The following is a 22520-nucleotide window of genomic DNA, read 5'->3' as shown; positions in this document are numbered from 1 at the left end:
CTTTTACCCGACCTTGACCCCAATGTCAAAATGTATTTGACTAGTGTCTGCCAGACTTGGGTAAGAAATGCACGGCACCAAAGAATATGGCTCATTCCTGATCCAGGGTGTCTTTTTTTGGCTGCATGAAAATTGATCTTGTTTCCATGCAAAAATCTAAACATTTGTTTTTTAGCAACATTAAGATTTTGCAACTTACCACTGCAGGTGAAACCATCATTGTCCAATACGTAACTCGTGACGTCACAAGAGCAGCGGTAGGAGCCTGGTGTGTTGTCACAGCGCTGTGTGCATTCATTGGTCACTGACACCGCACATTCGTTGATATCTACATAACGAGGAAATATCGTAGCAGTAATATCACTAAAATATCGCTCGGTTTGATGAAAGTTCACGGGCACACAGTTTTTGTTATATAATAGTGTCAGTGAAATCACTGACATCAAAGAAACAAGTATCACAATGGTAATGAACAAAAGCGTTCCTAACATTTGATATGGAATCATTCTTCGATTTCGTGTTGGAATAACGTGAAGACTTAATTGATGAACTGATTTCCGTGAATTATTAATAACGCCTGGAAGGAAAGCGTTACCCAAGTAAAGAACGCATTTAATTGAAACATCAGTCGTTGTTTCTTTAAAACGAAAATACACAAACAATATCTATGTGGGATTTGGCCGTGAAATGTTTTTTGATTAGTTCTAGGGTCTAGGGATTAAAAAAATAAACATGTATTCAAAGTCTGGAGACTCTCAAGCGTTGAAAAATGCAAAGAAACTGTAACGCCCCAGCCCCCCTCCCCCTTCCCCAAAACCGAGTATTTTAGGGCCGCATCTAAAAAATCAAACTGCCAATAAACACATGTGTAAACCAACAAATTCACTCAACCATATCACCTACACACGCCTGTCATAAGTCAATGAGTCATTCACCTACTCATTATTGAAATGAACTCCAAGACTTAACGCAAGACCATTACAACACAGTACCCATGCAATTAGTCCATCCAGCTTCTCATACAATCAATAATTCCACTCTAAGTTTAAGTTATTACATGTACTTAATTTGAAATTCGCTCATGACTAAATTTGCAGCCTGCTCAGTATTTTTTTGTATTCGTCAAATAGTACTTTAAACTTACCGACACAGTTTCCGGAAGTGACGTTGAAAGAGAACCCCTTGTTGCATAGACAGCGGTGACTGCCGGGAGAGTTTTCACACTGCTGTTCACACGGGCTGTTCTCACACTCGTTCACGTCTGAACAAAAGAAAGAAAGGAACAGAAAAGAAAAAACTTGACTAAATGTAAAAAGCGTTGTTCCTGAACGTGAATGATGCTTCTTTTGTAGCCTATTACTCAGAGCTTTGTACCTTAAACAAATTGCAATATGCTTAATTTTCAAGAGTAACTCCAGAGTACAAGCAAAGGTCTTCAAGAAATCTGTTACACTCGTTCTCATTCTTTTCTTTTTACTTTTAATAATCATCATTGTTCCTGTGCTATTACAATTCCAGGCGTTCACCCATATATATGCCGATTATCAAAAACGATCTCTTGCCAAGAAACTCTTTATTTTGTAGAGTAATGGCAGGGTGCATTGCTTTTTAAATAAAAACAGTAATCACATGGACAACAAAACTGTGTACATGCAATTGACTTGGTTTTTGGCATTTTATTATTCTGGTTTCAGCTCTTGAGTTCCATTATGAGTTTTTATTACCAAGCAGGTAAACTGTTCGTTTTAAAAGAATGTTCTTTTTGGTCCTTGTTTTTTGTTTTTTTTACCTTGGCAAACGTTGCTGACGTTTTTGTAACCCGGTGCACAGCTACACTTGTATCCCCCCTGTACATTTACACAGTGGGCTTTTTGCGCCAGGCACTCTTCTTGGGTCTGCACCGTGTCACATTCATTGATGTCCTGATCGCACCGCTCTCCCGTCCATCCTGATTTGCATACACATCCGGTAGTGACGTCACAGCGGGAGGCGCCAAGGCCACAGGCGCAGGACTTTGTGCAGTTCTCTCCGTATGTACCAGTTGGGCATGCTTGACAAATATGGACGAAGTAATCGCAAGTTTTAAATCCTCATTCAACCAATGCTTTCAAATTGATCTTTTGATGAAAGTTCAGTGCTCCAATATTCTATTAGACTAAAGTTCTAAACTTTTCATTCAGTCATTATTCAACTGTTGTAAAAAATTCTGTACAATGACAGAGGTCTTAAAAAAAATGGTACAAACAAATAAAAGAGTTGATATTTGTACAAGAACAGTATATAATATATACATGTTTTTAAGATTGATGACGGGGTGTAACGTAGGTCGAGAATAAGGGAAGATGATAACGTCCAATAGTCGAAACCATAAAACTAATGAATCTCTGGGACTACTGCACTACAACACTAACCCAAAATATGCAAAATACTTACGCAGACATGTGAGTCCATCATTTTCCAGCTGTGAGCCAATGGGACAGCGACACGTGTAACTGCCCTGTGTGTTGACACACTCACTGTTAGCACTGCAGTTTGCGATCCCCAGGCTGCACTCGTCTTCGTCTGATCAAAAATGGAATTCCATGTGCAAGCGTAACTTTACACCTAATCAGGAATATCCCAAACGCATTTGACAGTATCAATGAAATCTCAAGAGCCTATGAACTTTGTATTTTAAAACGAATAATGACATTTGAAGTTAATTATTAAAGCGAATGAAACGATTTCTTACACACACACAAGATAACAACGCAAATGTATTCACCAGAAACATGGACAATAAAAAACGTTTAGGATTTCTTGTTCTTGTTCGTTTTTTATTGTCCATGTTTCTGGTGAGTAAATTTTTATAGCTATCTGTTTCTCCTCGCCTGTAGTCCCTGGTTCCTATTCTTACACACAAGACGAATCGAGTTCTAATTTCATCTCCATTCAACCTTCTAATCATGACATCAAAACGCATTTGGTCCAATGTAAATTCGACGGTAGATAAAATAACACATTTGCATACGAAAAGCTTTAGGTTTAGGAAGACCTAGACAAAACTCAGTCTTATCATCCATTAACCTACATGGTCAGCAAGACACGAGAAGAAAAGGGAAGTTAGCACTCTAAATGCATAATGACAAAGTGCACAAGAGTAAGCGAGAGTTAAACGGAACCAATCTCCCGGCACCTCAGAGAACGACAAGCATTGAAATGAGCAAGCGACATTCACCCTCAAGACTTTGATTAGCAAGAATGATTCCGAGTCCGTAAGATGTTTAGCGAAGAAATTCACTCCAAGGTTCTAAGGCTTTAGGCTAACACAATACACAGCTAAATCGCACAAACAAACACACGCACAGTGAGAGACTCAGAGTGCACGCAAGCTAATAATGCACTAATAATGAAGAATGCTATTCACCTTGACACGACTGAAGATTCGAACCAAGCACAAACCCGATGCTACAGAAACAGAAGGCGCGGTCATCATCGTCCAGAGAGCACCCATGGTCACAGTCCAGCCCTTCAAACTCCGCGCACACATCGGCCACTGAAATGGACATTGGTCAATACTTTCATTAAATACAGTCGAACCTGCTTACAACGACCACTTTTGGCCTGTCCCTTGGGTGGTCGTTATAAGCAGGTTTGAGTATCGGAATACTTTAAAAACAGTCGAACCTGCTTATGATGACTACTTTTGGCCTATCCCTTGGATGGTCGTTATAAGCAGGTTTGACTGAATCGGACTACTTTGATTAGATACAGTCAAACCAGCTTATAACGACCACCCAAGGGACAGGCTAAATGATCGTTATAGACAGTTGGTCGCTGTGGAAAAGTTAATTATAGAGAAAAAACGCGTTTCTTTGGGATGGTCGTTATGGGCAGCTGGTATTTATCGAGAGATGGTCGCCATGGCAGGTTAATCTGTATGAGCCAAGCGTAGGCCTCTAAGGTAGCCGATGGTCGCCATGGCAGGTTAACCTGTATGAGCCAAGCGTAGGCCTCTAAGGTAGCCGATGGTCGCCATGGCAGGTTAATCTGTATGAGCCAAGCGTAGGCCTCTAAGGTAGCCGATGGTCGCCATGGCAGGTTAATCTGTATGAGCCAAGCGTAGGCCTCTAAGGTAGCCGATGGTCGCCATGGCAGGTTAATCTGTATGAGCCAAGCGTAGGCCTCTAAGGTAGCCGATGGTCGCCATGGCAGGTTAATCTGTATGAGCCAAGCGTAGGCCTCTAAGGTAGCCGATGGTCGCCATGGCAGGTTAATCTGTATGAGCCAAGCGTAGGCCTCTAAGGTAGCCGATGGTCGCCATGGCAGGTTAATCTGTATGAGCCAAGCGTAGGCCACTAAGGTAGCCGATGGTCGCCATGGCAGGTTAATCTGTATGAGCCAAGCGTAGGCCACTAAGGTAGCCGATGGTCGCCATGGCAGGTTAATCTGTATGAGCCAAGCGTAGGCCTCTAAGGTAGCCGATGGTCGCCATGGCAGGTTAATCTGTATGAGCCAAGCGTAGGCCTCTAAGGTAGCCTACTATTAATCCTCAGCATTATTTTGCCTACAGTACTATTTTTTTTCTAAACTGATGACTATATCTTAAAAATGTCTTACAACCTAAACACAGTTAAGTTCAGGTGGTTAAAGTGAGAGTGCTGATACGATGGCCGAAAATGCGCTCACCCCTATACTCATCAAGCAAAAATAAATGAATAAGCCTCCTGAAGAAAACTGTCTCCTACATACGTGAGAGAGACCACCCATGACATAACTAAACCATAAGAGATAAGATTTTATATAGTCCATGAGGGTAACCTCACAGAAATTCGGGCTGCTTTCTCCCTGGGGAAAGCGAGCTGCCATACAGTATTCGGCGCTACCCATTTTTTTTTCCTGCATGCGTGTATTCATGTTTCCAAGCCCTGAGACTTAATGCCGTGTGAGATGGAATTTTTTTACACTTTATTCTAAGTCACACGGGTATTTGGTGGACATTTTTATCTATGCCTATACAATTTTGCCAGGAAGGACCCTTTTGTCAATCGTGGGATCTTTAACGTGCACACCCCAATGTAGTGTACACGAAGGGACCTCGGTTTTTCGTCTCATCCGAAAGACTAGCACTTGAACCCACCACCTAGGTTAGGAAAGGGGGGAGAAAATTGCGGCCTGACCCAGGCCTGAACACGCAACCTCTCGCTTCCGAGCGCAAGTGCGTTACCATTCGGCCACCCAGTCCATCTAATCACACGTTAGTATATCATGTAAATGAGATCGTGTCAAAGTAGTCTGGCAGGGACCTATTTGTTTATTTGGTGTTTAACGTCGTTTTCAACCAAGAAGGTTATATCGCGACGGGGCAGGGACCTAATTTTCTCTCGCATTTAAATAAAAAATAAAAAAAAGCAACTCGTGTAAATCTGGTCAGGAAAAAAACCCATCTGTGCTCACCCTGACTGCAGGAAACCCTGTCGACGTTCAGCCTGTAACCATAGCGACATTGACAGGTGTAGGAGCCTGGAACGTTGCTACACTGCTGTTGGCACTGGTTCTGACCGGTGCTGCCACACTCGTCTAGGTCTGGAAAGGAAACAAGAGGCGTGAAGCGATATCAAAACATTCAAGTTGACAAGTTATGCCTATCATGAATGTTCGTCGATTGTTTAATTGGCACCTTACGTTTTGTTTTGTCAGGTCGATTTTGGGGGTACCTTTATTTGAGGGGCGGTCTCACTTGATCCCTGTTAAAGGAATCTTTGATCAAAAGGTGTGTCAGATAGTTAAAGCCATATGTACTCGATGACTATACACGCTAATTGCTTTACCAACAGCGGGAGACATGCTAAATTAAGTTCCCTGCAAAATATTGTGGTCTAGGACCCCTTCAATGTTGAGATATGTTAATTTTCATTTTGATCTGGATCGTCCTATTTATAGATTTGCCAACAGAGGTAGCGTTGACGCAAGGGAAATAACTCCGCGTCTTTGTTTACATCCAAAGTTTTTGAGACTCTAAAACAAGCTGTAATGCATGTATATGGTCCGCGCATGGCGACATATCGTCATTACATGGTCTTATGGTGCGTTTGACATCGATTATGGGCAAACTACACTTTGTAAACACGGGAGCGCGTACATATGCCTTTAAGTGGACGGCCTTAAATGGCATAACAAGTTTGAATGAAATGACACGGTAAATAGTGCTTTAATTTGGGGGGCGAAATTAATTTGTTGCAATTGTTTTTGTTGCTAAGTTTATATTGTCATCACAAGAGCCATATCACCAATACTTTTAGAAAAGCATAGGCTTTTAAAAATAGTATTACACTATCAAGATAACATCTAGTTGTGTGTGTGCGTTAATACTTTTGTGTGTTTTCTCTGTGTAGAAGCATCTCTTTGCTGTTTTAGTCGACTGAATATTTAAAACCTAAATGCTATTGTTGATTTGATTGCTTTTACGTGTACAATTATGGATTATTAATCGTTGTCTTTATGTTGGAACCCTGCATGCCACGATGTTGTGCCCAGAGACAATTCCCATGTTTATGTCAAGACAAAAATGGACCGTCACATTTTCTTAATGGATCTTCTCTTTCACACTTACCAGTGCACTGTCCATTTCCACGTGTGTATCCCTTGTTGCACGTGCAATAAAAGGAGCCAGGAACGTTGTGACACTGTTCTAGTTCTCCACACGTGTGGAGCGTGGACCCCTCACTGCACTCATCAATATCTGCACCAACAAGAACAACAAAATCAGAATGTTACTTTTTTTCTGTAGCTGCCTTGACAGCAGAGATGTACCAGAATACTTTTCTGTGTGTTCAGGGCTCACCACAGATGATCCGTCTAGAGGGTCCCGGGACGCTGAATTACAACTCTGGCGGGTCCCTAAATCAAGAAAACTTTTCTGTGAGACCTCTGCAAAGGTGTTGTTGGCATATCGATTAAATTTAGTCCGTAAATTCGCGTCAAAACAGATCCACCAGTCAAAAAATGCAGATCCGCAAGAAATATTTTTTCTCCTCTTGAAAATCCAGCCAAGTGTACCTACTTATTCAAATTGTGTGGAAAGTACCTGAAGATCGCATCAGTACCGACAGTGCGCATGGTAACGCAAATTTGGTGTGTCCCAGGTCACACTCTTTTCAAAATGAGTGCGTAGTGGGACCAATATTCATACATTTCTAGTATACAACACAGGGACGCACAGTTTTGGTAGCCCTGACATTTAGTCACAATTGACTAAGTGTAACTTGATATAAATCAGTACCAAATATACTAAAACTACACTATACTATAAATGCTACGGAATCAGATAAAGACATGCACAAGCAAGAAAGGTCCAAAACAATTGATAGTTATAACAGTTCACTATGCAACATTTATAAATTTGTAGCACAGAAAACAAATATCCGGAAGCTGAAGCAAAAACAAAGAGCATGCCAGGACATAAACCACTATACCGGACAATGGAAACTTTTCCTAATTGTGTAAATAGCAAGGCCTAAATAGTACTTCTGACCAAGGGAAACAACGCTATTTACACAAGGTATACATTTTTTTTAACTTGTGTAAATATCCCGGCCTAACTGACATCGCTATATACACAATTACTTGTGTAAATAGCCTTTCAAAGGCTATCTACACGAAGACTTGTGTAAATAGCGGTGCCAGTGGAGACGGGCTATTTACACAAGTAGGAAGAGTTTTTTCCTTGCCTACACGTACAGTTTGTGTAAAGACTGTCGAAGGGTCGAGCGGTTGACAGTATGTTTTTTATTTACAACAAAACAAAACAAAACAATTGTAATAAAATGCTTAAGAATGAAGTTTTTCCAGGACGTTTTAGTATCTTGTCTTTTGTTTTTAACATGTATAATTACATACATTGCTAACTTAACTGTCATAACTATGACATTGTTTTCAATTTATTTTTGAGATAAAACCTGAAGCATGTCTTTATCTGATACCGTAGCGTTTATAGTACATGAATAGTGACTGTGTTCGCTCCCATCGCCATTTGATTCTACATGTATTACATGTATTATATTTGAAACTCATTGACATCAGCAACAACAAATCAGTGTTTTTATAGCTGCGATAACAAGAAATTCAGAGTGTCACTGATTCCTCTAGCTGCATTGATAGTAAAAATATATGATCTGAATTAACTACTTTTCCTTTGGTCGTAACCTGATTTTTAAAAGAGAATGTTTCAGAAAGTGTTTTGCCTGTGTACTTATTTGCTTGTAAACTAGGTAACACACACACACACCCACACCCACACACACACACATACACACACACACACACACACACACACACACACACACATACACACCTTGGCAGACACCCTCAGAGTTGTCAGTGAAGCCGTCAGGACAGAGACAGGCGTAAGACCCGTTGTTGTTGACACACCGCTTGCCCTCCCCGCACACACCCGGGCTCTCCTCGCACTCGTTGACGTCATCCTGACACTGACTTCCGGTCCAGCCTGACTGACAGACACAGCCGGTGACGGGGTGACAACTTAGGCCACGCCCACTACACTCACACGTGTGACGACACTCCGGTCCGTAGCGAAGTTTGGGACAGGGGTTGCACGTGCGCTGGTCGCTGCTCATCACGTGACCTGTGTAGCACGTGCAGGCGAAGCTGCCCTGAGTGTTGGTGCAAGACTGGCTGCACACACCCTCCGAGCATTCGTCTCTGTCGACACACGATCTGTTGTTGGCTGGATCCAGCGTGTAGCCATTGAAGCAGAAGCAGTGTGGGACAGAGCTGTCACTGCTGTTATCTCTGGTGGGGGTGCAGCCATGGTCGCAGCTAGCGCTGCTGCAGAGGTCATTAGTGGTGCTGTTTGCCTCGCAGCTACCTTTACACATGGAATAGAGAGCAACAAGTGTTCGTGTGACTCACCTTCGTTGTCTTTTAACCACAAGCCAAGAGCCTAGTCTGATCATGCAAATCAGTGGAAAAGCCAATCACTTCAGAGGGAACAAACAGTGAGATGTCCACCCCTAAAGTGACATGCGTCACTCTGTGTTCGGCCTTATTACGCGGCATGAAGTCGAGAAAAAAAGGGAAGTAAGTACTCTAAATACACACGACATGCGTAACAATAGTTGTGAGAGTTATACGGAGGCAATCTGCTGGCACCTGAGAGAATAGCAAGCATTGAAATGAACGAGCAACTTTTGGATACAGAAGGAAAGACAGATAACTGTGTGTGCAGACTCAGAGGCCGTAGCCATGTTCCACCCCCGTTTCACCACAGTGGCACGTAAAAGACCTCGGTCATTCTGCCATAAGTGCAGGTGGCTGATTACACCTAAACACGCATACACCTGGGTACCGCGACCCGAATTTCCCAATCATAGGATAATAAAGTGAATGAAATGAAATGAAACAACTACACCAACAAAAATGGCCTACCTTTGCTAGAAAGCGTGTATCCAGAGAAACACTGACACTGGAAGTTGCCATCTGTGTTGACGCACTGCTGCTGACACCCGTCAGTTTTCTCTGCACATTCGTTGATGTCGTCACAGTTGACGTCATCGCTGCTCAGACGGTAACCGTCACGACAGGCACACTTGTAAGAGCCAGGTAGGTTGGTGCACAGGTGAGTGCAGTTGGTTTGCTGAGAACACTCGTCTATGTCGATGCACCTTTAGGGATGAAATAATATACAATACAGAAAACAACTTAGCAAATAAATTAGTTTAAATCTACGATTTATTTGTCGTTGCTTTTTTTTTTATCGTTTCTAGATTTGACTTTTGAAGAAAAAATTGTCAGACTTTTCTTTTATTAGACATGTCATTAATTTATTATCTCTACTAAGATTACCTTCCGGATAAGAATCCCCAAGAGAAATCACCAAAACACCACTTATAATAAAGCATAAAAAACGTCTTTTTCTTTGTGTAAGTGCAATATTTCAGTCTTTTTGCTTTAAAACAGAAAATGTAGACAACAAACAGCCAAATCGAGCTAATTACACATTCTCTTAACCCCATGAGAGTGCTGTTATACACACACAAAACAGCTTTCTGTCACAATAAAAAAAAAGTGCTGTAGGTTATTGGAACGGTTAGTTATTGACAAAACGAACCGTTACATCTACAGTACGTGGACCCAGGGGTCTTTTAAGTGACAAACAGACAGACGGAATCTTATGATAGAAATAATGAACTTATCTCAAAATCGTCGATGAATCTCGCATGCAAAATGCCGGCGAGGTAAGGTTTCTGTCACAAGTGCTAATCCGAATTGCTCATTTTTTGCAAATGGGTCTTTTTTGCAAATGGGTCTTTTTTGCAAATGGGTCTTTTTTGCAAATTGGTCTTTTTTGCAAATTGGTCTTTTTTGCAAATTGGTCTTTTTTGCAGAATGTTCATTGATGATTTTGCTTGGTACCTGGTGGAATCATCAGGGTCGGTATGAAACCCGTCAGGACATCCGGCGCACGTGAACCCTACGTCATTTCCGCCTTGCTGGTCCGGCGTGAGGTCAGTGCAGACCTGGTGTACGTCACAGGGACTCTCCTCACAGGCGTCATAGTCCTCGTCACAGTTATCGCCTGATATTACACATTCATAAAGTTGCATATCATCAATATACCGCACTTGCAAATTTAACAATATTGAAACTACAGTGGGTCCCCCATTTTAAGACCTTTAAAAATCGTTGATAACCCGATCTTAAAAAGGAGGGTAAATATACAGATGGTATGAGAAAAAAATCTGACAAATTGAGGTCTTAATTACAAAGGGAGAAGTCTTAAACTGGGGGTCTTAACCAGGGAGGTGCCACTGTATTCCAATGGTTGTGATTACAGTCATTTCATGTGAATGTTTTTTTGTGTTTTGAATTTCTTAATTTCATGTTATTGTAAAAATTCCATCTCACACGGCATTAAGTCTCAGGAAACATGAATACACGCATGCAGGGAAAAAAAAAAAAAAAAAAAAAAAAAATATGGGTAGCGCCGTGTGTATGGCAGCTCGCTTTCCCCGGGGAGAAAGCAGCCCGAATTTCCATGAGGGTAACCTCACTGGACTGTTAATCTTATCCAAATCCAAATCCAAATCCAATTACATCAAACGATGATTTCAGAGTGCAGGAATCCTTAGCAAGATCTGCTGTACCTGTAGGACATGCAATGACTGGCAGTGTAAAAGAAAACAAAAACGCCATGGAAAGAAAAATCAAGGCTTCTCGGTTTTAAAATTTACATCCAGTAATTAGTTAAAGGGGTATTCATCCTCATGGCCCAAAAAGGGTCTCAACTCGACCTCCGTAAGCTATCAGTTCGGTCTGGGGTTTGTAATTATGCCACAGCGCACCAGAAATACTTAGACATTAGTGTTTGAACGTTCAGTAATTCAAATATATAACGAGCTGTTTGCGTACTCTTTGCTGACTATAATTTCTCCTTGCACTGTCTTTGTTTTTGTTTCTGTGCCACTTTATTGACCCTGAGAGCGGAAAATCGTCCACGCATTTTCTAGATTAGGCCAAAAAAAAAAAATGTCTGTTTAGGGTAACCCGACCGACCCTATCGATTTGGCGCCGACCCAAAAACTTTTTTTTGATTTCAAAAAAAAAAAGAAAAAAAAAAGAGGTAAAAATGCTAAAAAGAGACATTTGGCGTTTCTTTCTCTCCCTTTCTCTCTGTTTTATTTATACGTTAGTTTTGAAACATGTATTCATCAAATATAAGAAGTGAATGTTCAGCCAACATAGCATTTACAAAAAAAACAACAAAAAAAACACACAAAAAAACGTACCTACCTACCGACCCTACTTTTTTTGGTCATGTTACCCTAAACAGACAATTTTTTTTTTTGGCCTTACTTAAATTTCCACGGGTTTCGTCCGCAGGCGTTATGGATGATTTTTAGAACCGACAAAATTAAGTCGGTAAAAAGAGAATCGGGACAAGAAGAAGTTTGTCTGCAGCAACTGAGGTTTAGGTTATTGTTTAAATTACACCACAGCGAACGTCCCTTAGACTTCTTACTGTTAAATTCACAAGAAAACTTCCCCCAAATGGTCTCAGAAATACCACATCTTTAATCAATCGCTCACCAGTCCAGGCAGGGTCGCAGTCGCATGCAGCAATCAGAAAGCCCGTTACTGCTGACACTGTGGTTCTGCTGAAGTCACACGTCCCGTGATTGGTGCAGCCTGAGCACGTGATCACTGTGACGTCACGGATTGGGGACTGCACGTTGTTAGAGTCTACAGCATAGAAACTGAAAGAGAAAACAACTGAGCGTCTTTTCCTGGCAGGTAAAATGCCTTTAGGTGTTGTTTACAGTTTAACCAACAAGACCAAAACAATGTGTCTGATATTAAGAAACGACACACACATGGCTCCATGCTAAAAAAAAATGAATATCCTTGATTTCTCTAAAAAAAACATGTTCATGGAGGTTCACACTGAATTAAAAAAAAAATCGTCATGTTAAACATACCTCAAGCTGACAGGTTTGGTGGAATCCAGATTGAGAGTGACGTCACCAGTTTGTGAGTTCACCTGTACAGCGCCATCCCCGTCATTAACCACGTGATAACTCAAAACGTCATCAGTGTCTGGGTCATGACCTTGAAGGTTGAAGTTCAAGGTCTCTCCTGAGGTCCCGTTTATAGTTCCGTTAAATGTTAGAAGAGGGACAGTGTTTTCTGAAAGTTGGAAACGTTTTCTTTGATTGTATTTATAGAAGACTTTGACTCTCTTCCTATATCACCGGCACGGTTGGCCTAGTGGTAAGGCGTCCGCCCCGTGATCGGGAGGTCGTGGGTTCGAACCCCGGCCGGGTCATACCTAAGACTTTAAAATTGGCAATCTAGTGGCTGCTCCGCCTGGCGTCTGGCGTTATGGGGTTAGTGCTAGGACTGGTTGGTCCGGTGTCAGAATAATGTGACTGGGTGAGACATGAAGCCTGTGCTGCGACTTCTGTCTTGTGTGTGGCGCACGTTATATGTCAAAGCAGCACCGCCCTGATATGGCCCTTCGTGGTCGGCTGGGCGTTAAGCAAACAAACAAACTCTTCCTATCAAGCTATGTCCCTTGGGTCAAAGCACAGAAAAGGCAAAATAAACCATGTTGGCCACTTCTACATTTCACATAAGATAGATGCATACATGCACAGATCTCTTTCATAAACAGCAAAATCTCTTTTCAAAATCTCTCGTGTTGTCCTCGATGGAAAGAAAACAGAATGTAGTGGTAAACAACGTGGATTTAACAAAGCTTAGACACTACAACCAAATAATCGGCCGAATAAGACAATTTCACAACTAATTTATTTGTACTCACTTGTAACTTTCTCCCTCTCCTCAGCAGCGTTGGCGGTATTTCCACTTGCGTTGGCGATGGCGACGCTGCCGGTGGCGACGTAGTCGTAGATACAGGCCACGTTGGTAGCACCGCACAGGTCTTCTGCAGCCTGTCTGGTGTCCATGGCAACCTCGTCCAGAAATATGGGGGAAAACTCCGGATGAGCAAAGTCTTCTGGTCCCTCCCTGGGCCCGTAACGCATGACTGAGTTCCTTGCTGTTACAGCCCCTGGTAGAAATAGGGAGCAACATTTGGACTGAGACAATTGCAGAGATTTATTCATTTGTGGGTATGTAAACTGTTACGTTAGGAGACATAATCGATGGTGCTTGTGTTTAAACGGAGAAAACATATTTGTGGTAGCTTTAACACAGAACACATTATGTCTGTGAAGACACAATTTTACATCTTTATGTAAGCTTGAAAATTGACATTCAATGTTTATCTCATCTTATTCTGTCTGAAACATGTTATTGCTGTCACATTCATACAAACAGGGAAGTAAAAAAAAACACAACATTGACAAACAACAACAATCACAAGAACACCAACATAAACAGTAACAACAGCACAGAGTCCAAGATTACTATTGAATAATCAAAGACGACATTTGTCTTTACAGCTACGAAGGTGTGCATGTTCGTGCAATCTGAAGCCTTTGACTTACATGCAGGTCCAAAGTCTACATATATCTGTCGATCTGTGAGGTCAGAGTTCAAGGACGTGCCACTGGGAAGGACAAAGTCGTCTTCCTTGACCCCGTTAAAATTTCCCAGCAGACCTTTGGTGAGGTTCCGGTACTGAAGTGGAAGACTAATGGAGATGTCCAGAGACTTGTAGCCAATGGAAATGGTCAGCTGGATTTCTGAGAAAACAAACATCATCGTGGATTAAGTTGGTAAGTTTAGAGATTAGGCTTGGGAGGGATACTTTCGACGATTTATCAAACAGATTGTGTGGACATTTGTTTTCCCTTCCAAAAAACAGTGCTCCTCTTGTAAGATGATATCTCTACACATTTCAGGACGACAGACGGCACTATCACATCATTATGTGATTCATTATTGTCTTGTAAGTTTAAGACCGTGTCTTCCACTACCTCTTCCTTGCCATCTTCAATTTTATCATCATCCTTTTTCTTTTGTTTATGCAGTTGTGACATATTATCATCACTGTTTTTCGTCGCTGTCACCTTCATGATCATGATCACTATCGTCATCGTCGTCATTCTGTCGATTTGTAGGGAATTCGTAAAAAACATAACAGTGCAAAACTCTGAAAATTAATTTCGGAACGTACCACTGGACAAAATCCTTAACGTTTTGATAAAGATTAAGATTTTTTATCAAGATTTAAAGTACCAACGGTAAAAGAATTAACATTTTACCGTGAAACGCCGAAAATGTGAATAGCTTTTTGAGCGTAAGCCAAAGAGTAACAAGTCGCGTAAGGCGAAAATACAACATTTAGTCAAGTAGCTGTCGAACTTACAGAATGAAACGGAACGCAATGCAACGCAGCAAGACCGTATACTCGTAGCATCGTCAGTCCACCGCTCACGGCATAGGCAGTGAAATTGACAAGAAGAGCGGTTTAGTAGTTGCGCTGAGAAGGATAGCACGCTTTTCTGTACCTCTCTTCATTTTAACTTTCTGAGCGTGTTTTTAATCCAAACATATCATATCTATATGTTTTTGGAATCAGGAACCGACAAGGAATAAGATGAAAGTGTTTTTAAATTGATTTGGACAATTTAATTTTGATAATAATTTTTATATATTTAATTTTCAGAGCTTGTTTTTAATCCAAATATAACATATTTATATGTTTTTGGAATCAGCAAATGATGGAAAATAAGATAAACGTAAATTTGGATCGTTTTATAATTTTTTTTTTTTTTACAATTTTCAGATTTTTAATGACCAAAGTCATTAATTAATTGTTAAGCCACCACGCTGAAATGCAATACCAAAGTCCGGGCTTCGTCGAAGATTACTTGACCAAAATTTCAACCAATTTGGTTGAAAAATGAGGGCGTGACAGTGCCGCCTCAACTTTCACGAAAAGCCGGATATGACGTCATCAAAGACATTTATGAAAAAAATGAAAAAAACGTATGGGGATATCATACCCAGGAACTCTCACGTCAAATTTCATAAAGATCGGTCCAGTAGTTTGGTCTGAATCGCTCTACACACACACACGCACAGACAGACAGACACACATACACCACGACCCTCGTCTCGATTCCCCCTCTATGTTAAAACATTTAGTCAAAACTTGACTAAATGTAAAAACCAAAACAGAGAATAAGAGTGATGCTGAATCGGTCTTGCATAATCAAAACAATTTTACCTGAGGCAAAGGTGACGACAAAACTCTGGTTGGATCGCTTCAGCATGTAAGTCTCCGAGTCCACGAGAATCTCGTCATCGCCCGCGTCACGGAAAGCTGTGCTGTAGTCACTGTCGTTGCCGTAGATGATCAACGCTGGAAAAAAAATCTAAACATGTACTTTTTAATGTACACGATCCAGGGGCGGACCTAGTTGTGGATAAGGGGGGGGGGGGGTTCCAAATTGAAGCAGGGGTCCAGGGGCCGCTCAGGCCCCGGTGGGGTCCATGGGTAAAGCCCTGGTGGGGGGTCTGGGGGGCTTTGCCCCCCAGATGCTGAAGGAATTTTATTTTTTTAGGTCAATCGGAGGCCTCTCGTGGAAGATAACAAGGTAAAAAAAACAACGGATGGGGGGTTCCGGGCACCCAGGAACCCCCCCCTAGGTCCGCCCCTGACGATCCCTTGTACAAAGTTAACATACATGCGCACCCGATCTAACTGGTATTCATTTGCATGTAAGATAAATGAAAATCGGACCTAACGTAGTCTTCCTTTTGTGACTTAGGTTTAACTTCCAAATGTAGAGAATATTTCTAAAAGAGGAAATTTCGAAAAAAAACCAATGTTTGAATAAATCATTAAAGAAAAAAGTAGAGCCGACAAAGTCACTGACACTCGACTTCATGAACATTTCTTAATATCAACGGAAACGTTGTACGAATAACATTGACGCAATGTGAAAGCATTTCATTTTTTTTTCCCATTTCATTTTTCATTTCATTTTCATTTTCATTTCATTTCATTTTTCATTTTTTCATTTCATTTTCATTTTCATTTTTTTCATTTCATTTTCATTTTTTCATTTTCATTACTTTATTGTCCCATCGCTGGGAAATTCGGGTCGCTTCCTCCCAGTGGAAAGCTAGCAGCAACGGAGTCGCGCTACCCAGGTGTCTGCGTGTTTAGGTGTATTCAGCCACCTGCACTTATGGCAGAATGACCAAGGTCTTTTACGTGCCATTGTGATGACACGGGGGTGGGACATGGCTTCCGTCTCTGGGTCTGCACATAAAGTTGACCCGTGTCCGTCCCGGCCCGAATTCGAACCTGCGACCTTCCGATCACAAGTCCAGTGCTCTACCATCTGAGCTACCGGGCCCCAAAAAGCAACAGAGAAGATCGTGCTTACCAATCAGATTTGACAATACTCACATTCGTTGGTGTTGGGGTCAAGACCAACAAACACTTTGATCCCGTTTTCCTCAGCACCAAAGGCTGTGAACACCGTGGCGTTGGTGATGGAGCCACTTTCAGTCTCGGCCAGCCCTGTGCGGCCTTGAAGGGTGAAGGTCAGGTCGCCAGAAGTCAAGGTGATCATGGTATACTCGCCCCAACCGTTGAAGGTGTACTCCCCTCCGTCCAGCGTGTTGATGTGAGGATCTCCCCAAGTCCAGGCTGAAAAAAATTGACAATTCGTACCTTTCACAATACCTTTCTCTGTTTTGCTTTGCTTTATGAGGACCTATTTTGTCCTCTTTGTTTCTATATGATATTTCTCAAAAGAATTGTATGCTGTTCCGTGCCACAAAGAATTTTGTACCGACAGACAGACACACAGACAGACAAGACAGACAAAAAAGAAAGACAAACAAACAGCCAAAACAGACACAGACTAGAAAGAAAGACAACCAAAACGGAGATGGAGACCAATGCATAAAAAACCAATAATAATAATAATAATAATAATAAATGAGCATTTATATAGCGCAACATCATAACTTTACAATTATGCTCTTTGCACTTGACACATTTAAAATTAAAACACAGTTATACAAGCATTTACAATACAGAGTAACGAGAAACTTCTCCATGTTTGAATCACACTTACAGAGCCTATAGAAGAATTAACACTAAAAGTGATAATGTTGCATAGTCACCAGCCCCAGTGTCTCAATCCTGTTCAAGGCTTACGAAAATTCCCATTGATCTATCATTTGTTGCAGACAACATGATTGTATCACCGGATTGACACAGTGGTTAGAGCTATTGCCTCTCGCGCTAGAGGTCGTGGGTTCAAATAGAATTACCCATTTTTCCGAGTGCTCTCCAGTCCACCAGCTGGAAATGGGTACCTGACCTATTCAGGGCTGGGGAAGGCGAAGGCAGCGAGGGAGAGGAGATGGGCACCGCCCTCATAAAGCTGGCCCCAGAATGCTTGAAGTCTCTAACATCTATCTGCCTTATGACCAAACATGGTCCTTTAAATAATTACAATGTATTGCAAGATCCGCTTGCCCAGTCGCAGACATATGCATCAAAGCCCTGACCTAAAAAGCCCCCCCCATCCCCTCTTGCTCAACTCTCAGGCATCAACTCACGGCTGTGAACTACCCACTGTCACGAAAGTCAACTCTGACTCACAGAAGCTGAAGGGGATCTTGGTGCTACACTCTCCCACAGGCCTCAGCTCGTAGTACATGTTGCAGTATCGGTCGCTGGTGGTGTTGTAGCAGCACACGTCGTGGGCCTGACGGTCCTCTCGCTGGTAGTCGGACTGCAGTGACCAGAAGGCGGGGTTGAAGGCCGTGGCTGACCCGGCGTGTGGAGGGTCCGAGATGAACTGACCGAACGATGACCACTGCCACCAGTTCCACGTGTAGCAACACTCCTGTATAAATCATAATGATAATGATGATACTTATCTGGCGCTTATACTAAAATACTTCCAAGCGCCTCTCAAAAACATACACAAATAAATAATTCTGTAGACACTGCCAAATCATATAGTAATACACATCGAAGTACACATTTTTCAACACACATACATGAATTTCCAAATACGTAGCACACAAGTTAAAATATTCATTGTACATATATGTATAACTCAACCACTAAATACTTTGTCCGTCACAGATCATTCATTATGGCGTTGCACCGTAAACTCATTAAGCCCAGCCCATTCCAGCCCAGATAAAAAACGCTGGCGCTGGACCCGAGTACTCTTCAGACTGGCTCGCTCCCCCAGTATGAAAGTTTTTGTCTTGTGCACGTGGATTTAAAAAAAAAAAAAAAAAAATTATTTTACACAATTAAAAAAATTATTAGAGTAAAATAAACATTAAAACGTTCATAATAAACAATAGTAAACAAGAATTAAAAAAAAATAAATAAATAAATAGACCGCCCATGCCGGGAATCGAACCCGGATCACTTTGGCCATAGTCGGAAACGCTTTCCACCAAGCCAACAAATCTGTCATTCGCCAGCGAACTCAAATGCCTATATTCCTCGCGCAGTGGTACACGCACGCAAAGCACGCAAAGCACGCAAAGCGTGGTGTCAGCGGCGGCCGAACGGCTGTTCTATCAGCTCAATGGCTGGCTGTCGCTCCGATTGAATTCGTCCAACCGTCAAGAACTTTTGTGTTTTTTGGGGCATTTAGGTCCCAGGTAACATTATGAAGTTTTAATACGATCAATCGGACCTATTATCAAGTTAGTGTATCAACTTTTGAACGAACTGCGCCCAGTAGTTTCCCAGCAATAAGCTGTTAAGTCGAGACAGACAGACACACACAGATACACACACAGACACACAATTAAAGTCTGCTGGACCCAAGTACTAGCGTACTCGGGGATAAGGTTAACACAGCTCTGCTCAGCCAAACCAATCCAAGCTTAACCCAACAAGGCACAGTTCATTCAAGCCTAGCTCAGCTCAGCTAAGCCCGGCCAATCCAGGTCACACCAGGCCATCTTAACTGTCCCCGGTAAAGCACGCATACAGATCTGATGATGGGGTTAACAACGATTTCTTCAACATACTGTTTGCGCGTTGGCACTTCGTCAGTGAGCTCAGCAAAATAACAATTTAGCATGTTTTTGTTTATATATTATATATACATAGCTCTTTATAATACCGACATGTAAGTAGAGGTTACATGCCGAGTCTCAGTGATTATCAAAAATAATGGTCGAAGTTAGCGGATCATGAAAAATGCGAGCTTTAGCGAGCTTTTTCATGACCGCGAACTGAGACCATTATTTTTTATAATCACTGAGACGAGGCGTGTAACCTCTTTATTCCTCCTTTCTTCAGTTATTCAAAGAAAAGAGGAGTTTTTTTGCGAAAGTTTGATCGAATCCTATTCTCTCAACCAGTCAACCTGCGCAGGCGATCGATTAATGCGCGGTTGTATAGTTCCGTGCAAATCATTCCATTCTGTTAACACTTCTTGTCAGTTTTCCTATTTTGGGCTAAAATCAAGTACACAGATATGCTGTTATTCTGCTGTGGCGGCAAAGGCAGATATTGTGTGTTCTGTATATGTTTTGGTATCGCTTAGGATAATGTTTTTTCGTCAAATGGGACTAGCAGACGAACTTTTGCACCCGTGTTCCAACGTTAAAAACTGTATGAAGTTCAGTTTTCTGGGGAAAATAGTGTATGAAACCCCTTTATGTTGTTTAAATTGATGAGATGTGTGCATTTGGTTGCGTGTGATCTGTTTATTAAATGAAATATTGTTGAAAACTGACCGTCGGATTGCACGTCTGTTGTCGAAGGAACTGAGTGAAAAGAAGGGGAACTACTCTTGTCGCTAGACACAGTATGAGTTACTTGCCTTGGGAAATTGCTTGTGATGAACGGCAGATGAGATTCAGAAAACAACCGAACTCATGGATTTTATATGGAGATTCATGTGTTCAGGCCTGTAGTTGTTAATTTAAATGCGGTATGTTTGTATTGTTTGCTCCAGAGATGTATATGTCACAGGACAAACGAGTATCCAGGACAATCCAGAATTGTCCTAGGACAAACGCGGATCCTTGTTTTTCCTAGGAGAAACAAGGATCCCTGTTCTTCCTGGAAAATATCAAGTACAAATGCAGATCCTTGTTCTTCCTAGGAGAAATGAGGATCCTCATTCTTCCTAGCGGCCAGTAGAAACCAAGAATTAGTACAAATCCGGATTGTCCTATTTAAATATTGCTTACACTTACAGTGGGAAACTTCGGAAAGGGAGTTGTATTTGAATACCTGCTGTGCAATACATGGAACAGGACTTTTTTTCGGGAAGTGAGTTGTATTCAAATACCTGCTGACATTGAAATTGACATTGAGCTGTAAGGTTCACAACTTTTTTGCTGGTCGATGATAAATTATTGTGATCTGACTTTAGTGCAGTTGTTGAAGTGTCAAAATGGCTCAAAAGGACACTTTTTACAGGCTTTTAAAAGAACATATTTAAACAATGAAGTCTAAACAGGAACACTTCAGCATATCGACGTCTATGGTGCCGCCTCCCGATGCTTCGACTTCTGTGGTGCCGCCTCCCTGATCATCAGCAGACTCTTCTGTGGTGCCGCCTCCCGATGTTTCGACTTCTGTGGTGCCGCCTCCCGATGCTTCGACTTCTGTGGTGCCGCCTCCCGGATCATCAGCAGACTCTTCTGTGGTGCCGCATCCCGATGTTTCAACTTCTGTGGTGCCGCCTCCCGATGCTTCGACTTCTGTGGTGCCGTCTCCCGGATCATCAGTAGATTCATCAGCAAACTCGCCTGTGGTGCCGCATCCCAATGCTTCGACTTCTGTGGTGCCGCATCCCGATGTTTCGACTTCTGTGGTGCCGCCTCCTGATGCTTCGACTTCTGTGGTGCCGCCTCCCGATGCTTCGACTTCTGTGGTGCCTCCTCCCGGATCATCAGCAGACTCTTCTGTGGTGCCGCATCCCGATGTTTCGACTTCTGTGGTGCCGCCTCCCGGATCATCAGCAGACTCTTCTGTGGTGCCGCCTCTCGATGCTTCAACTTCTGCGGTGCCGCCTCCCGACGTCTCTTGTTCCGGGCTGCCGCTTTCTGAGGCCTTGAGTGACGATGCTTCAGAAGAGCCAAGCACGAACAGTGACAACATGAAACGTGGAAAGGAGTTTATTCTTCTTGATTCAAGAAACCTGACTGTTGCCACTGGTACAGAGGTGAAGCACCGCACAATCATTCATGGACACAATATCAACAGTGAATCGCATACAGTTGTCCTCATTGAGGAAGTGATGGATCCATCTTTCTTTCTTTCTTTCTTTCTTTATTTGGTGTTTAACGTCGTTTTCAACCACGAAGGTTAGATGGATCCATCATTTGTTCCATCAGATGCAACCACTTGAAATAGGACAGTTTGTGTTGTGGTGTCGGTCAGACATGGTCGAATTGGAAGATGACACATCGGGTCACAAAGAGGCACGATTTGAAGCAAGGAAAGCATACCTCAAAGCCGCATCGCGTCAACAAACCCGTTACGAGAAGAGAACAAAACAGCTACGTCATACATTTGAAGAAGGCAACACAGTCGGCATCAAAATTCATAAAGTGGATAGGACTAACACCAGTGCCAAACTTCTGCCATGCAAAGTGCTTGCAGCGAAAACAATAGACCACAATCTTAAACTGTTCAAAGTGTACACAACATCAGGTATAATAAAGAACTGGTTCAGACCAGAGGAATTGATTAATATGAACAACGTACATTTTCCAACTCTAAATGACGTGGAACCCAGCAGTCTCACAGAGATCAGTCTGATACAAGCCTCACGGGCGTGCACTGGATGGCATGCATCTTCCAGCTCTTCTGCGTCAAACGTCTGCAAGTGCAAGACCACTTGTCTGACCAATAAATGTTGTTGTAAGAAAGCTGGGATCATGTGTGGGACAAAATGTCACCCATCAAATTCTTGCTGCAAGAACCGAGTTTGTAGTGCACGTGTTGCATTGGGCAGACCCAAAGGGTAACTTGAGGCGAACAATTACACTAATGACACTGTCAATTTATTCAGTTCATTTTCGATCTC

At 42.2% G+C, this 22520-nt stretch overlaps 1 protein-coding gene across 1 annotated transcript in view; it reads right to left on the bottom strand.

Moving 5' to 3' along the window:
• Positions 1-22520, bottom strand: part of LOC138947407 (uncharacterized) — an 83527-nt gene that overhangs the window by 20614 nt on the left and 40393 nt on the right. Inside the window, exons 29-45 of the mRNA XM_070318863.1 lie at positions 18098-18344; positions 16889-17131; positions 15698-15832; positions 14010-14207; positions 13322-13570; positions 12477-12684; positions 12088-12254; positions 10414-10576; positions 9427-9662; positions 8333-8866; positions 6593-6721; positions 5437-5565; positions 3407-3535; positions 2434-2562; positions 1790-2050; positions 1145-1261; positions 200-328 (exon numbers count right to left, since the gene is read on the bottom strand). Coding sequence (XP_070174964.1) covers positions 200-328; positions 1145-1261; positions 1790-2050; positions 2434-2562; positions 3407-3535; positions 5437-5565; positions 6593-6721; positions 8333-8866; positions 9427-9662; positions 10414-10576; positions 12088-12254; positions 12477-12684; positions 13322-13570; positions 14010-14207; positions 15698-15832; positions 16889-17131; positions 18098-18344 — 3403 coding nt within the window. The remainder of the gene's footprint in view (positions 1-199; positions 329-1144; positions 1262-1789; positions 2051-2433; positions 2563-3406; positions 3536-5436; positions 5566-6592; positions 6722-8332; positions 8867-9426; positions 9663-10413; positions 10577-12087; positions 12255-12476; positions 12685-13321; positions 13571-14009; positions 14208-15697; positions 15833-16888; positions 17132-18097; positions 18345-22520) is intronic.

This window comes from Littorina saxatilis, linkage group LG14 (assembly GCF_037325665.1).
Source record: "Littorina saxatilis isolate snail1 linkage group LG14, US_GU_Lsax_2.0, whole genome shotgun sequence".
Lineage (NCBI taxonomy): Eukaryota > Metazoa > Mollusca > Gastropoda > Littorinimorpha > Littorinidae > Littorina > Littorina saxatilis.
Note: the sequence above shows the minus strand (reverse complement) of the source record. Positions and strands in the feature narration are given on the sequence as shown.